The sequence below is a fragment of the Paramisgurnus dabryanus genome, chromosome 11 (genome assembly GCF_030506205.2).
Source record: "Paramisgurnus dabryanus chromosome 11, PD_genome_1.1, whole genome shotgun sequence".
Lineage (NCBI taxonomy): Eukaryota > Metazoa > Chordata > Actinopteri > Cypriniformes > Cobitidae > Paramisgurnus > Paramisgurnus dabryanus.
Window position 1 is genome coordinate 18,293,319 of NC_133347.1, and position 17,084 is coordinate 18,310,402.

At 35.8% G+C, this 17,084-nt stretch overlaps 3 protein-coding genes across 3 annotated transcripts; 1 reads left to right on the forward strand and 2 right to left on the reverse strand.

Annotated features, from left to right (window-relative positions):
• Positions 1 to 1,609: 1,609 nt before the first annotated feature.
• p2rx7 (purinergic receptor P2X, ligand-gated ion channel, 7) lies at positions 1,610 to 9,653 on the reverse strand. Its single transcript, XM_065247226.2, has 13 exons — positions 9,467 to 9,653; positions 9,081 to 9,228; positions 8,902 to 8,973; positions 8,738 to 8,810; positions 8,159 to 8,252; positions 7,651 to 7,731; positions 6,558 to 6,693; positions 6,286 to 6,422; positions 5,850 to 5,940; positions 4,846 to 4,911; positions 4,666 to 4,770; positions 3,368 to 3,475; positions 1,610 to 2,989 (listed from the first exon to the last, which is right to left on the reverse strand). Exons 1-13 carry the CDS (start codon positions 9,583 to 9,585, stop codon positions 2,462 to 2,464), a joined length of 1,758 nt encoding a protein of 585 aa, XP_065103298.1. The 5' UTR covers positions 9,586 to 9,653; the 3' UTR covers positions 1,610 to 2,461.
• Positions 9,654 to 12,045: 2,392 nt separating this feature from the next.
• LOC135730489 (uncharacterized) lies at positions 12,046 to 13,032 on the forward strand. Its single transcript, XM_065248462.1, has one exon. The coding sequence runs from the start codon at positions 12,046 to 12,048 to the stop codon at positions 13,030 to 13,032; it is 987 nt and encodes a 328-aa protein (XP_065104534.1).
• Positions 13,033 to 13,334: 302 nt separating this feature from the next.
• On the reverse strand, positions 13,335 to 14,930 carry gstt1a (glutathione S-transferase theta 1a). Its single transcript, XM_065247228.2, has 5 exons — positions 14,735 to 14,930; positions 14,517 to 14,604; positions 14,254 to 14,404; positions 13,910 to 14,086; positions 13,335 to 13,626 (listed from the first exon to the last, which is right to left on the reverse strand). Exons 1-5 carry the CDS (start codon positions 14,844 to 14,846, stop codon positions 13,426 to 13,428), a joined length of 729 nt encoding a protein of 242 aa, XP_065103300.1. The 5' UTR covers positions 14,847 to 14,930; the 3' UTR covers positions 13,335 to 13,425.
• Positions 14,931 to 17,084: the final 2,154 nt, after the last annotated feature.

Genomic DNA, 17,084 nt, shown 5'->3' on the forward strand with positions numbered 1-17,084 from the left:
TTTTACAGATCAAACAGAGGAAAAAAATATGGAATCACACAAATCTGAGGAAAATTATATGGAATCAGCATGCACTTTGCATTTCTAAAACAAACACCTGTATCTGATTACAACTGCTAATTAGTCTGCAGTTAAAAAAGAGTGCTTGCACACTTTAGTGATGTGTTGAACCAAGCTGATTGACATAACCCATGGCTCCAACACGAGAGAAGTCAGTTGAAACAAAGGAGAGGATTATCAAATTTCTGAAAGAAGGTAAATCTTCACGGAATGTTGCAAAATATGTTGGTTGTTCCCAGTCAGCTGTGTCTAAAATCTGGACCAAGTACAAATCAAATGGAAAGGTTGTAAAAGGGAAGCGTACTGGTAGACCAAGAAAGACATCAAAGCGCCAAGACAGAAAACTTAAAGCAATATGCTGTGAAAACAGAAAATGCACAACAAAACAAATGAGGAACAAATGGGCAGAAAGTGGAGTCAATGTCTGTGACCGGACTGTAAGAAATCGCCTAAAAGAAATGGGATTTACATACAGAAAAGCCAAACGAAAACCATCATTAACATCTAAACAGAAAAAAACAAGGTTTCAGTGGGCTAAAGAAAGACAATCTTGGACTGTGGATGACTGGATGAGAGTTATATTCAGTGATGAATCAAGAATCTGCATTGGGCAGGGTGATGATGCTGGAACTTTTGTTTGGTGTCGTTCCAATGAAATTTATAAAGACAACTGCCTGAAGAAAACATGCAAATTTCCACAATCATTAATGATATGGGGTTGTATGTCAGGTAAAGGAATGGGAGAGATGACAGTCATTACATCTCCTATAAATGCACAAGTTTATGTTGAGATTTTGGACACTTTTCTTATTCCATCAATTGAAAGGATGTTTGGTGATGGTAGCATCATTTTTCAGGATGATAATGCATCGTGCCATAGGGCAAAATCTGTGAAAACATTCCTACAGGAAAGACATATAATGTCAATGGCATGGCCTGCAAATAGTCCAGACCTCAATCCAATTGAAAATCTGTGGTGGAAATTAAAGAAAATGGTCCACGAAAAGGCTCCAACCTGCAAAGCTGATCTGGCAACTGCAATAAGACAAAGCTGGAGACAGATAGATGAAGTATACTGTTTGTCATTAGTTAAATCCATGCCTCAGAGAATTCAAGCTGTTATAAAAGCCAGAGGTGGTGCAACAAAGTACTAGTAGTGTTTTTATTTGGTGATTCCATATAATTTTCCTCAGATTTGTGTGATTCCATATTTTTTTCCTCTGTTTGATCTGTAAAAACAGTTGTAATTGACTATAATTATCTTTCTTTGTTTTTTTTTAAGTGTTTTATACAGCCAGAAGTTTGGATTGTTGAGTAAAATTGTTTTGTGGCATATATGTACTTGTTTTTTTTTCTACACAATTAAACATTTGAATGAACATCATCTGAGAGGGATGATTCCATACTTTTTGCCAGGGGTTGTATATTTGAAGCTTAAAATAAATTTGGGAAAAGTGAGGTTTTTTTGTGATAAAGGTCCTAAGTATTCTATCAGCAGTCTAGAAAAGAAAAACATTTGCTAGTAAAAAAAAATTGGTAATATTTTCTGGTAAAATAATACATTTTGATTTATAATTTTAGATATCTAAAATTAAATTTTTTTCCCCAAAGGTTTGCAAATATTTAAAAAATTGTGAAAATTTTAAAACAGGTACACACACAGATAAAGGCTTATGAATTACATTTTGCTGTCATTTTTAGCTAATTTTGTCTGTTTGTGCCTAAATGTTAGATTCTCTGTAATTCAATTTGATCTTTTATTTGAGGGTTGGTAAAGTCAGCATTGCGTCAGTCTTTGTAAATCTTGGGGCCTTTTTAAGTTCGGTAAGCAGTAAGCACTGGATTTTTATTTCTAATGACCTGCTCACCAAAATAAATAGCTTTTATATAGCATATACTTGTTTCTTACTATCTCACAGGCTAGTGCTGTTGAGACTTTTTTATGCTAACTTGTACTGTACTAAGGGTGGTTTGTACAATTGTATTCACCTAAAAAAGTGACAGTAGTAGTCATATGAAAACACTTTATTTTTATGTTTGAATGCATTTAATATTATTGTCAAATATATTTATTTACAGTCACAGTTTGTGAGACAGATTAAAATGAATTGGATGTTTCAGTGGAATAAATGTTTAGCAACACTTATGATTAATGGCTGATGCATGCTTAAGCACTTGAGGTTTCTTTAGTTGTAAGGCATCTATGTTAGTAAAATGTTTGACATCTGTTTTTTTCCTGAATTGCTTGTGGTTAATATGGTTCATTATGTAGTTGATTACAGGTAACAATTGTAAAAAAAGACTTGTGTATTATTTATTGTAGTTAGCAGCAGCTGTTAGCACAGTTATAAGGCATTAACATTCTGATTGATCGTCCTTTTAAAAAAAAAAAAACTGTTGATTATGTTTGTGCATTGACCTCTGCAAGAAAGGAGGACATGGCCTGATGAAGTCTTAGGCCACTATATTTGCCATCAGAGCTGGGGTATTCTGCCCTTATCCTCCAGACGCAGCAACTGGGTATTACTGGAACAGCATCCCTGGGTGTGATGTCACCAAACCGCCATCTAATGAATTGAGCGTAAGCTCCGTGACGGAGCTGAGTCCCCTCGTGCAGCTCAGCTAGAGGATCCACATAGAACAAAGCAGTCTCCAGGACGGACTGATTGAGGATCAGTTTAGTGAAAAGTGGGGAGGAAGTTATGCAGCGGCCTTTACTCAATCGACAGCACAGCTGTTCGTGCAGGGACGCGGAGGGCTGACAGCAGCCGCACTGACACCAGGCCTGACCCCCAGACTGAGGCTTTTCCAGCAATGGTGTTTCTGTGCTTTTGGGAAGCCCGTCACTCTGCCCATTCTGCACAGGGAGATTTCTGCTTGGTCCACACTGCAGAACACCGATCAGAGTCCTCATGCTGGCCAAATCATTCTAGTTGTAAACAGAGAAGTCATTGTGCTTGTTAACATGTCTTGTATACGACAGAATAAAGTACGAGAGCAAAATAATTTAACATTTATGTTTTAGTTTTTTCAAAGGAACCCTAGTTCATGCAAAATATCTCATAGACTGGTAGTATACATGTTAATAAATCATAAAGAGTTCTGATGCAAAAAGCACCTCTGACTTTTTTTTATGTAAATGAGCATTTTTATCAGGCTGTAATGTTGGTGAAAAGGTGATTAGTCATTAATTGACATTAAAACAAATATTACTTTGATTCATATTTTGAAAATATTTGAAAGATTTGTTTCTAATTTAGTATTTAACAACAAGCATTTATTTACTGGGAGGATCTGAGGATCTTACCTTGCGCTGATGTACAGAAAGAGGTCTTGTCTGCTGTAGAGTTTTCTTTCTGGATTTTTTTACCACCCTTAAATTGTTTTCATCCACAAATGAAACACAGAGGAAGCACTGCAACAGACAAACATTACCACAGAATATTCATGGATGCAGTTAACACTGTAGTGTAGCTTGTGTCTAGAAAAAAAGCCTTGACATCGACACACAACAACCTCACCAATGCACAGTAAATGCAATGCTCACCTAATGTGTACAGCAGAGCTATTCTGTGGTGTCCCACAGAGTTTAACTCAAAACCTAAACCTAACCAACACACCCAAAAAAGTAGTCAGGGCACTGACAGGAAGTCAGTCAGAGATGTTGGTTTTGCTGGTTGGTTTAGTTGATGACTAACAGCTGTGAATTATCAAAGTTCACTGCCATGCGATATATTTTCTTTAACAGAATTAAAACATGTAAAATATTTTTAGATGTCTTTAAGTTATAATCAAATTCCCAGTGCAAATAATTTGAACTAACTAGGCGGCTACTTACACAAAAATTTCAACAAAAAACAGTAAATTAAAATGACTTGTAAATCTTATATGATATATTAGGTGCAGCGACCATCCATGTGCTTTTATAGAGGATCCTGTCGATGATGATGTCTCAAGTTAGATTTATGTCGCGAGAGGATTTTGAGACCCCAAGTGGATTTTTGTCATCCACTTGCATTTATGTGAGCAGTATTATTTTTCTTTGCAGTCATTTTAGATATATAAATATCCTTACGTGACTAATATCAGCCTTGTGGTTGGGTTCTTATATCCGAATAGTCGCTTTTACATTTCTTAAGCATCCAGTCATCCGAACCGCTGGTCTAGTGGGTAGTGTGGTGCGTAGCGGGCAGGGCAGACGTACTGTCGACGACCTGAGTTTGAATATTGGCTTAGTGTATTTCAGTTGTATTTATGACAAACATTTGTAAAGTTCATAGCCTTTTATGCCAAAGTCTTATGCCTTATTTCATTTTTTGCTGAGCTGCTTTCCTCTTGTTTTTGTCGGTGGGATTGCATCTGCATGAAAATGAAAGTAATAATGTATAGTCCTCCTCAGTTTAATTACTTATGATATCCTAAACGTAATGAATAAAGTTAACCTACTCAGAGTCAAATGAACTAACTCATTTCAGCTGTTCTGTAACCGAAAACTCAGAGTTTCCTATCTTAGAGTAAGTCAAGTCAGAGTTCAAGTTTAAAATTAGAGTTTTAGAGAAACGGCCCCTGGTTTACAGTATGTAAGAGCTGTGTTTATATTTTTACCTCCTCTCGGTCCTGTACTGACTCAAACTTCTTCTCTGTGTAGTTCTGTTTTGCCTCTTTAGAGTAACAGCCCGTCCCAATAAGCCAGTCAAGAAAGATTGTTGTCTATAAAAAACCCAGAAACAAATGTAATTACCTCAGGCTATTTTGTGAAACTATATTATCTTATAAGTTACTCACAAGAGCGTAATAGGAGAGCGTTGATCCAATGTAGATGATAAGCTGAATGATGCTGAACTTCCCAGCCTGTGAGGAACATAGACAAATCTTTTTGTAGTTTGTATCTTACAATCTTAAAGCAACACTATGTAGTTTTTTTACCTTTAAATAATGTCTCTAAAATTATTTCAGTGATAGAACAACTTTTAACTGGACAAATTGTACTGTTGCTGCAACCTGAGCAGCCTCCTAGCTGCACCAAGCACACTCTGAAAGTGGCGGTGGAGGGTAGGAAACACAGCCCCGCCCTTCCCCTGCCTGCAGAAGAGTGTCTGATACCAGGCAGTGTTGCTCTTTTCAACCACATGGGGGAGCTGTAAGTCATTTTTACATGGAAACTACATAGTGTTGCTTTAAACCTTGGAGTGTAAAAAATATGGACGTCGTGTCCGTGATGTCACCCATAGGTTTGTGAAGAGCTTTTTTGAAGCCAATAGTTAGCAGAGCCTGGTGAAATTGGGTAAAGAGGCGGGACATGGGTGAAGCTGAGGTGGCTGGTTACTGAAACCACGCCCGTCTAGCTCAAGGGTAGTGAGAGCAGTGCCAGTTCACCCATCAAGTCGTCACGCCCTTAGTTATGCAGAAATTTAGGGTTTAATATAATGGGAATAGTCCATTTTCTTAAAAGAAAAATCCAGATAATTTACTCACCACCATGTCATCCAAAATGTTGATGTCTTTCTTTGTTCAGTCGAGAAGAAATTATGTTTTTTGAGGAAAACATTGCAGGATTTTTCTCATTTTAATGGACTTTAATAGAGCCCAACATTTAATATTCCTTTAAACAGATGAGTTGCAAAAAAATTCACCCCCTCACAGTTGTCATGAAGGGCAAAATTAGCTAAATGGACCCAAAACAGTGCACTGTAAACATGTTATTTTCTGCTGTAAAGTTGGGCATTTTAACATGAGGGTCTATGGGGATTTCCACCAAGTAACGCCACCATGTGATAATCAGGTCTTACCTTTCCAAACACCATGACATCAAACCTGATGCCATACATTTTAATAAGGGTCCTCTGCTCCACACCATTTACAGTTGAATATCTTGCAAACCTACAAAATACAAAAATAATATAAAAATATCACCTGCACTGGTATTAACAGTGAACTTCAATACAAAACACAGTAAAATACAAATCTTAAAAATGTTAGGTTATTTTCAACTGAGCAATGGGTCAAATAAAATGTTAATAATGACCCAACAATGGGTTAAAAAAAAACACCCAACATAAGTAAAAATTACAAACCAACAGGTTGGGTAAATCCCTTTTTGGCACAACTCTGGGTTTAAAATAACCCACCTTTCTTTAAATTGTAATGAAAATTCTTTATCATCTTTTTTAATTACTTAATACCACAGTATTCTTTAGAAATGAAAATATCAGGAATAATGCACACCTGAAGTTAAGCCCAGGGTACAGGGTACGGTTGCTTTCTTTCTCATCCAATCGGCGGAACGAGTATTTGGGCAGACAGCTGTGAAAAATGCTGTTTAAATCACAGTCCCAGTTGATCTGTACACCAATGACACCTCCCTATTAAGCAGATATTATCTGTACTATAATTGAAGTTTGCATCGCCATAACCAAATAAATGTCATAAATATGCTCAGTGTGCAGAAGGGTAACATTTGTTGCATGGAGGAAGATTATAAAAAAACAAGGCTTTACCTCCAATGCCATATCTCCAAAGTTCTCCTTGGCCTCACTCACAATATCTCCCAGCCGGAAAATGGGACAGTATGGATTTGTGTACCGGTTATAGATGCAACCTCTTAGATCACTTTCGTTCATTAAGATGTTTCTTCTAAAAGCAAATGCATAAATGGATGAGTATATTAAGAGTTTGTAAATAATGAATATTGCCATCTAACAGTTAACATACAGTATGCTTGTATGGTATGTTAATGTAATAATATAAATGTAAATATAGCAGTATTTGTTTCATGAATGAAGTATGATTCAGGTTTCCCACACCTTAGTTAACCTCCAATTCAAGGACCTTTCAAGAACTTTCCAGGGCCAATACCCTCAAATTCAAGGACTAAATGTGGGGACACATTTCAAGTGAGAGCAAGGTTACATCGTGTTACCTTTTAAGATACATTGTTACAGTTTCCTTTCGAGGGAACTTGCACTGCGTCACTGCGGTGACACTTTGGGGATGCTTCCAGGGGTAAGTGCGTCTTAAAGTGTAAATAAAATTCAACCAATTGTGAGGCTTAACAACAAAGACAGGGTGACGCGGGAGCCAGGAAGTATATCACTATCTGAAATATTGCAGAAGACGGCGTTTCAGGGACACAGGAAGTATGGCAAGGGAGACGCAGCATCTCGTTCCCTTATCAGGGAACAACAGTTACATTCGTAACCCGAGACGTTTTCATGTGTCAAACACAACTATGCAAAAAAGCATTTTGGTATGAATCAACATTCGCATACAGAAGATATAAGCATTTAAAGCGAACAGTTTAGCATGTGTGCATAAAAGGCTAGAAATTTGATGTTATTATCCTACACTACACAGGGAATAATATGGATTTTTTTCCAGAAAACTTCTTGCATAAAATAGATTCAAGCACTTTTACTGACCTGTATCTATGTATGTATATTTTCAAAAACTTTTTTGAATTTTTCCACCAGATTCACAAACTTTCAAGGATTTCAAGGACCCATGGGAACCCTGATGATTATGTATTTATGATGATGATGATGATGCATTTGCCAGACGTTTTTTATCCAAAAGGGACTAGCGAAGTACTACCTTATGTAATTAAAGGCAGGAAATCTGATGTTATTCTTGATAAGCACTGTGAAGTTTTCTGCAGATGCCAACAGAGCAGGTCTGGAAAAACAGAAAAACATGTAGTTTTTAGTTTAGACAAAATTCCAAAAAAGAACTACAGTTTATATTAAGGTGCCAAATAAAAGTGCAACTTCCTTAAATGACTTCCTCAAACGTCTGTTGCCAGTGACAGCGCTTTTTTCGTGGCACAGCTGAAAATGACCTGTTCTCTATTTCCAATTTTTGCTGTCACAGTAAGTTTGTATCTTACTCATCAAACAGAAGTACAGTTTTTAGGATAAGAGTTATAAACAATTATGAAAATATATATTATGTAGGCCTACATAATTGTGTACACTGACTATATGTTGACAATATGTTTTCGGGCCCCTGTGCTAATTAATACCAACATTAAACAGTAAAGTATGGGGTTCAGCTTATTGTATCATAGTCCTCCCCTTTGTTATGGCACCCCTGACTTTGGTACCTGGGTCTCTTCTTGTTCTCAATGGGGCACCAAGTAGAAACTTCACATGTTTTCTTCACCCCTTCAAACTTCACACAAGCTCCTGTTTGAATACCTGAGAGAAAACCACAAATCCAAACTTTATTTTAGTTAACTTAAGGTCAATTTATTTTTAAGCCATAAGATAACTATGCCTAGAAACTGTTCTGTATGTTGTTTTAGTGTTAGTGTCTTTCTTTGTCTTTCCTATTTTTTCTTTTTCTTTTCTGTAATGTAAGTTATGGATACTAAAGGCAAATCGCTTGTGCGTGTGAGCATAGAGTATTTTGTCAAGCAAGCTCTTTCTGGTTATGAACATCTGCTCAAATATCTTGCTTAGAATTGTTTTAAAGGATTTAAAATTCAAATAAACAAATATATTCAAACAAATATTCAAACAAATCATTCAATATTTTGAAACATGATCAGACTGACATGAGATGTTTTGGTTCTGACAAGCTTCCTGTTGTGCTAAAACAGCAGGAAAAATACAGCATACATCTCCACTAAAGTTTCCTGTTGGTCAATCAGTTTTAAACCTTAAATGAGGTTTAACAATACCATGGCTATACTGGTCTGAAAATCCTTTCTCACAATCTTTATCTGTCCGACACAGTTTCCCGTATGGTGGAACCTGAATTGTGAAAAAAAGTCCATTTAACCATCATTTATATAAAACTGTCTTTAAAATTCAATTGCGAATAAATCACAACATCTGTACTTACCTCTGGACAATTACCTTGTTTTTGATTTTTTGTAACTATGACATTTGTTGCCACAAAAAATGAGTTTTTTCCCTGATAAAAGAACAAGATTTACCAATGCATTTATTTTTCTATCACACTTCAATATATTAAACAAAATGTATTTCTGGTTACATAATAATACATGATAAGACTGTTACCTGAGATGGTCCGCTGTAGTCAACCACATCCCACACAACTTCACCAATGTCTGGAATATTTGTTTTTGCCACTCCTTTGACTTTTGTAGTGACTGAACTCACTACGAGGTCATACTGCTGATATTCTTTATTCCATAACAGCATTATACTGTCAAATGAGATTGTTTGGGGATTACTGAGTCTGGCATGGGACTCAAATGATATCCAAATCTTAAATCAAAGCTGAATCTACAATCAATGTAATGTACACGTACACAAAACACATCCTAACGCGTGTAAATATTATACTGGCAGTGTACGTATTGTAAATGAATGAGCTATTGTTAAATGATGCGTGGGCAGAACAAAACAACGAAGACAAGGCGGTGCAGTAGTGTAACACTTACCAAATAAACATCAAGATAACGCCGTTTAATGTCCATTTTAGTGAGCCAAGTTTGACGCTCTTGATTTTGACAAGTTTTTGCGTGTCATATTCACAGAGGTTCAGCAAAACACAAGGCATGGCCGTGATTCAGTACACACAGAGCGGAGAAATCAACTGACTCCTGTCTGAGGGATTCAGCCCAGTTCGCGCAGGAGTAGAAGATCACATGACCGTTATGTGCCCTAATAATACGCTCTTTCTTATTCTTACGACTGAGGCAAATGTCAACTCGTTTAGAGTCTCATTTAAGTCAGTGCATTTTTTTAGGATTATTCATCGTTAGATTTTTTTACAGATCTGGATTTTTTCTGGAATATTTGGTTAAGGAGAAATGTAGACAGTGTATATTATTAAGTAATAATACATCCAGATGTTATCGCAGAATAGGGCTTTATGTTTGTGACCTTGTGATGTACTGGATGACTCATGGTAAAAAATTCACGATTGATAAATTAAAGTTTATTCTTATTAATTACTTCAGATTTACAAACAATCAAGCATGTAGGCATACAAACATATGATTACAAAAATTCATATATATAAGTATCCATCATCCTTTGGTTAAGCATACCAATAATAAAAAAATTACAAAAATACAAAATAAGAGCACAAACTCATCACAACACACTACAAAAGAAGCTTACTCAAATATTTATAATTTATAATTATTTATTATTTTTATATCTATTATTAACAAATGTTAAAGGGGATATTTCACAAGACTTTTTTGGTCAAATAAAACTTTGGTGTCCCCAAAGTACATATGTGAAGTTCTAGCTCAAAATTCCATTTAGATAATTTATTATAAAATGTTGAAATTGCCACTTTGTAGGTGTGAACAAAAATGTGTCATTTTTGCGTGTGTTTTTTAAATTCAAATGAAGTGATCTCTGCACTAAATGGCAGTGCTGTAGTTGGATAATGCAGATCAAGGGGCGGTTTTTTGCCTTCTGACATCACAAGGGGAGCCACATTTCAATTAGCAATTTTTTTCACATGCTTGTGAAATGGTTACCAAAACTAAGTTACTAGGTTATCCTATGTTGATACAAGTACTGGGAACCCAATTATAGCACTTAAACATAGTCAGATTTTCATGATATGTCCCCTTTGAGGTTTTATATAAGATTAACCTCACTGAACCTCATTTAAGTTGGACATATCAAACGACAGATCAAAAAAAATGTTAACCAAATGTAAATCCTTATTCCCCCAAAATACAAATTTGATTAGCTGTACTGTGAGGGGTGGGGGTATAATCTCTTTAACCCCCTTGTGTACAGTGCTTCGCTTCGTGGCCCCCCAAAGAAAATGTATGTACATAAAACATTTCTAAAACTTAAAATTTGAATGAATCAAAACACATTACATTATACAATGTAGTGCTGTTGGTTATTAGCCCTTTTTTTCTGAGGTTTAATTACACAGAAATTATGAAAATTTTATTTATATATAATATGTCATAAAACAAGTTTGAGAACCACTGCTGTAACCAACTCTCTACAAATAATACATTCAAGTAAATATTACCAGATGATTCGCAATACTTGGATGGGAGGTGTATTATCAGTTTAAATGGTTGTAATTGCGGATAACATTGATTGACATTGGAATGTCATAACTGACCAATCATAATCAAGTTTTCCAGAGAGCCGTGTAACAAGACCATATACCACACATTTTTCAGTCGCATTTATTTGATTGAGATGCCTATTTAATATAAAAGATCAATAAGTACATAATATATTAGGGAAAGAAAATTTAGTCACAACTTGCTCTTATAGATGGTTTTACAGGTGTCTGATGGCAAATCTATTTCAGCAGCGTGCCATTGTGACAGGATGTGTAGCTGGATTTCCCAAAATTGTTCTGTTTACTCTAAGCTATCCTAGATTTCATCTACCATATATGAGTTATTACCTTATCTATACTGTATAAAGGCCACTAAAATGGTATGGTTAAACTTTTGAACTCTTGAATGTTTTTTATGTTGTTATAGATCACCTTGCCAAAATCATATGGATGCTCTATTTGGATGCCACTGGACAGACTTTTAGTCTCCACATATCTTGTCAAGCATTTGAATAGTGTAGGCTTAATTTCATGTACTACATTTCCAAATAATTTGCTTAAATTGCAGACAGACACAGATTTGAATAGACAAATGGTGACCGCTAATAACATTGAATATTGATTGTTGCATATATTCATGTTTTTAATATAGTTTCAGCATGTACGTGACCTGTGCATTCACCATCAAAGTGCATGCTCTGTGCATGTTCTCACCATCATTGAGGACAAAAGAATAAATTGACGAATGATCTGGTCTTACATTGTCTGTGTAAACTAAATAAAGATGGTGGATTTCTATCATTTTACCTCATTTGTGTTTACTGATTCATCTTCGACCTGATTTCACCAAGGGTTATTACTCACGCAGAGTCACTTTGCATAGGAGATTCATTCTGTTTCTCTATAAATCAGTGAGATTGTCCTACAGGAGCTCAGCAGGACTGGCACACCTCTCTACAGAGCATCATGGTTGTCGCGACTGTCATTGAGGACATTCTTGTTTTGATTGCACTGGGGCTTGTTGGTATTTCTGGGAACATGTTTAACCTAGTTTTCACCATACAGCAGCACATCAAGTCCAAAAATATTCAGACTGTCGGTTTGATCTTAAGCGTTATCTCTCTCAACAATGTTATCTTGGTCACCGCCACTCTCGTAATGGTGTTGAGTGTCTTCTTTCTTCCAACTGTTTGGTGCATGAGACCGTTTCCTTTTGCTCTCCGGATTGTAATATACCTGACGATGAACTGCAGTTGTATCAGCTTCTGGTCTATTGCATGGCAGAGTCTCTTCTACTGTGTCAAAGTTGTGAATTTCTCCTCTGAGTGCCTCATATCACTGAAGAGGAACATCTCCACCGTGATCAACACCGGAGTGCTGTTGAGCTGCTTGGGTTTCTCCGTGTTCTTCATACCTTTTCTCACACTCGATGTTCCAGCAACAAACAGTAGGAACGTGTCTGCAAATTACAGCCTGAATGCTACTCTAGGCACAGCCTGCCCGAGACTCATCTTCTCCATAAATATGAATGAGATAGCGTACGTAGCTGTAGTTCTGTTTTTTCTTTGCCCATTGCCTCTAATGATCATGTTGCCCACCTCCCTCAGAATGGTGGTCCACCTGTGCGCCCATACGCTGGCACTCCGAAAAAATAAGACCCAGGTGCAGGGTTCGGACTCGTACGTCCTGGTGTGCAAACTCACCATCTCGTTGGTGGGGGTTTATCTGGTGACTTTATTTATCGTGGGTCTATTCCTGACTATAAGGTTAATGGAGGGAAATATCACCTATCTCGTCTTAAATTTTGCCTTTAGTTTTTATGGTGGCATGTCTTCTGTTATTCTGACAGCTTCAAATAGGTATCTGAAAGAAAAGCTTTGGAGTCTGTTCTGTTGTAAAAAAGCCCAGGAACCGGCTATCAAAAGCCAAACATGTGAAACAGTGGATGGTTAATATACTGAACGCAGGTGATGATGTATAAAAATGTAACATTTGATTAATCTCTATTTTAAAAATTGTTGCTAAAATGGAATGAGTTATAATATTTTAGAACAAATTGTTTCTTGTCTGTATATTGTATTTTATCCTAGAAATATATTTAACTTTACCGGGTGTAATGAAGAACTCCTTTTGCAGTAGTATTAAAATTTTAGATGCTGTAATTTTAGATAAAATCACCCTTTTTGAATTTTGACAAATATGATAAAATGCACATAACAAATAAATAAATCACACATGAAAACTTTAGCCTCGAATTGATTGTATTCTTTTTTATTTTGAATAGTAATTATAACATATGTTAAAATGTTTAAGAAATCAATGCAAACAAAATGAGAAGACAAATGTTCAGTTGAACATCTTCATAATCCTAACCTTGAGAAACTCTGGTAAACCCTTGTTTTCAAATGTCTGTGGCAGTACATCAACATTCATGATGACCTTGTGGGCTTCATCGAAGACTTCAACACCAATCGCTTTCTTTACTCTATCTCTCCATGCACCCAGGGCAGGTCTACTTTCAAACACATCTAGACCTGTACCAACAGGCTTCAACACCCAAACACATATACAAAATAGTTAGTGTCAATATTTGCTTTATAGGGTTAGTTCAAATAAAAATGAAAAATCTGATGTCTATTAGAAATAATCTAGGGACTACCAGAGTTAGAGGAAATCTAGAAGAAGTTAAGTTTGGGCCACAAAATCCATTTGTTTGCGTTGTTGCCACTGAAACCGTCTTATACTTGAGTAAAAGATTTTACAGAATTTTTTGTTGTTATCTATTCTAGCACTGAGTCTTGGAAATCAAATACAGAGAAAAAGTTTATACCTGCATCATCTCCACAATGGCAACAAGATCTGCCAGTGAAATCTCCTGTCCAATTATAAAGCGCCTGTCTTGCAGAAACTTCTCCTCAAAGGTCTTCAAAGACATGTTTAGGTCCTCCAGGGCAGAATCCATCTTCTCCTTTGGCACTGGGGCTCCTGTGACCACAGGCAGGACTCCCTATAATTGTGAAATGTCAGTTACAGTCCAAAGTCTGTCAAATATGTCAGTTGCATACTTTATAATTACGTGAGAGACATGTAAATTGTAAAAAGAAGAAGATTGAGACTGAATGAAAAACAAGGGGGTGAATCTATTTGTTCAAAGTTTAATGCAGTGAATCTTACCCTGAACCAGAAAACCTTTGACCCATGAGCTCGTAGGGCTGTGTGCTGCCAAGAAAGATACTCATCGACTCGTGCACGCTTCTGCAGGTCTGCTGGATACCAGTGGTCGGAGGTGTGATGTTTCACTGCCAAATACTGCAGGATTGCTATGCTGCAAGTCAGTCCACTTTGTTATTCGCATCTTAGCATTTATTTAATAGCATATCCATATAAAAGTGCACTACTGTATATTAAGCTTACATGAGTTTTTCCTCCTAACATACCTCTCTGTGAGGATGAAATCTCCATCTTTTAGGACAGGTACTTTCCTTAAAATGCTGACCTTGCCAAATTCTTCCCCAAAATGTTCACCTTTCACGCAAAAAAATAGAAAAATGTATACATACAAAACAATTTCACTGACACCAAATGTTTTTACAAGGATAATAAGTAGTAAAATGAGTTTATCTGGTCTGTTAAATTATTAATGACAACAAATTACCTGCAGATAAATCCACGGCTTTGTACTCAAAGGGAATTTTTGTTATCTTTGCAAATAGAAATACAGCACGGCATGGCTGGGAATGAAGATCGAGATAGAGCTCAATTGGCATTTTGAAATGGAAGTGTCGAATGCAAGAAAAACATACAGTGTGATTTGCAATGCAAGAAAAAACGTATGCTTTTTGTTAATGCTCCGCCTTATAGGGGTCACTACAGCCTTCTTGCGACACCTAAAACTAGGTCACTATGTTATGACTGTCCGCCTAGTTTATCTGATTTTGTTATTGCCACACTGATGTCATGATAAAACATGGCATGACAAAGAAAAAACATGTTTGCATTTCATGGCCAATTTGACTGATATATGGTGGGGCGGAGGATATGATTTTTAAAAATTGGAGCAAAACCTCAAATATTCTTGTTAGTGTTCAATAAAAGTAATGATTAACTTTTGTGTGTTTGTGTGTGTATGTTGTGTGTCTGAGAGTAATGACAATAGACTAAAGTCCAAGAAAAACATTCAACCCACATGAAAACACACAAAAAAATAATTTTAAGAATAAAGAAAAGAATAGAAAATAATGCATCAAGAAACTAAACTTAACAGGATTTCATGCAAAATGCATGCAAATCTTAATTAGTAAAATAAACTGACCAATAGAAAATCCCCAATACATGAATGACATGAATAAAGGTATAACAAAAATGTCATTTGTATGGGGTTTCCAATGTCAGACTTTTAATAACAAAAAATATGAGCAAAAACCACCCTCAAATGCAAATATACAACTTGCATTAAGAAGAACAGACATGAAGAATCTCATTTTAGATAATCATCTGATAGGGTGTTTATAAACCGGTATGCTTCCTTCCTGAGTTTAAAAAGATAATTCATCTAAAGATTGTAAGCCAAAATATATAATTGCATTAAGATTAAACTATAAAAATAATGACTTCTTTGATTTTTCTGTTTTCAACTGTTACCGCAATTCTGTCAAAACTTAAAGCCAAACTTGTTTTTATTATCATGTATCCATAATTGTTATGTTAACATGCAGTCACAGGATGGCGCAAGAAGACTCTTTCTGTTTTGGATTGGCTTGGATCAGATGTCAAACTCAGCTTATTTCTATTAAGGGTCGGTATCTTTTAAACCAAAGATTAACTAGCTAATTTATTTAATGAATTAAGCAAATAATTATGCTTACTATAAAACATGACTCCTTTATGTTAAACATTACAAATCGAAACAAAAAGTTTGGTTTGCATTAACATACAGTGGGGTCAGATTTCATCCCTCTAAATGTCTCAAGCTCTTTTATCAAAGACTTTATGTTCCATATCATTTCCTGATCTCATTTATATTACTAGAAAACAGCTCAAAGGTCATGAGGTTCAATGAGGTCAGAAGGGTGAGTTATTGTTGTTTTATGAATATTGTGCTAACAAAGTAATAATATACATACCTACAGCTAAGGGTATTTAAAATGCACACTACATAAATTTAGTATTTTTATAAACACATATTTGTTCTCTTTATGCATTTTAGGGTTTAGTATCATTAACCACAATCTAAAAAACTAAAAAAAAAAAAGAAAAAAAAGCTGGGTGAAAAGATGAAATAACCAATCCAATGGTTCAAATGATGCCAGTGGCTTCCCCCTCCTAAGACTTCCAAAAAGACTGTTGTCAAAATCTGGTTTGAATTTGGAGGCATGTGGTACCAGATTATAGATGTACCAGATACTTAGATCTGAAAACCAAATGGACCCTGTTAATGTCTGGCTGAAATTGTTTAGCTGATACTAATTCCATATGTTTCAAAATATTGTTTGAACAAATTCTGTTACTATGCAGTCTGCACTCTCAGAACAAAGGTACAAAAGTTATCACTGTGACAGGCCTTTTAAGAAGGTCCTAATATCTACCATTTAGGAACAGATTTGTACCTCTAAGGTACCAAAATGTGTTCCTTTGAGGTACCAATATGCACCTTATGTACAAAAGTATATATTGTGACAAAGTATCAACCAACTTTTGCACCTTCTATTAACCTTTCTCTGAGATTGTTAAGAGTAATTTGTGCCATACAAAGCAAATGCATTTGTTTATTGTGTCACACAATAAATAATGGTTTTTATGGTACCCAATTGTTTTACAATTAAACCCACAGCTGCTTGTTTTCGACACAATAAAGTCATCATACATCTGTTAAAAGTCACTTTGTTGGCAAACCACGGTTTAAGTTTTGTCTAAATATCTTGTATGGTGTCTTTAATCGAATTAGTAGTTGCATTCCATTATAATTGTTTTTTCCATTCCTTCATTCCATTGGTTTTACATTAACT

What these genes read in the sequence shown, in the direction of transcription:
- p2rx7 (XM_065247226.2), bottom strand. Translation starts at nt 9,585, where the DNA reads ATGCCTTGTGTTTTGCTGAACCTCTGTGAATATGACACGCAAAAACTT. An exon ending in TACCCTGGGCTTAACTTCAG is followed by an intron (nt 5,941 to 6,285) that starts GTGTGCATTATT and finishes TGTATTTTGTAG; the next exon opens with GTTTGCAAGATATTCAACTG. An exon ending in CGCTCTCCTATTACGCTCTT is followed by an intron (nt 4,771 to 4,845) that starts GTGAGTAACTTA and finishes GGTTTTTTATAG; the next exon opens with ACAACAATCTTTCTTGACTG.
- LOC135730489 (XM_065248462.1), top strand. Translation starts at nt 12,046, where the DNA reads ATGGTTGTCGCGACTGTCATTGAGGACATTCTTGTTTTGATTGCACTG.
- gstt1a (XM_065247228.2), bottom strand. Translation starts at nt 14,846, where the DNA reads ATGCCAATTGAGCTCTATCTCGATCTTCATTCCCAGCCATGCCGTGCT. An exon ending in AGCCGTGGATTTATCTGCAG is followed by an intron (nt 14,605 to 14,734) that starts GTAATTTGTTGT and finishes TTTGCGTGAAAG; the next exon opens with GTGAACATTTTGGGGAAGAA. An exon ending in CAAAGGTTTTCTGGTTCAGG is followed by an intron (nt 14,087 to 14,253) that starts GTAAGATTCACT and finishes TCACAATTATAG; the next exon opens with GGAGTCCTGCCTGTGGTCAC.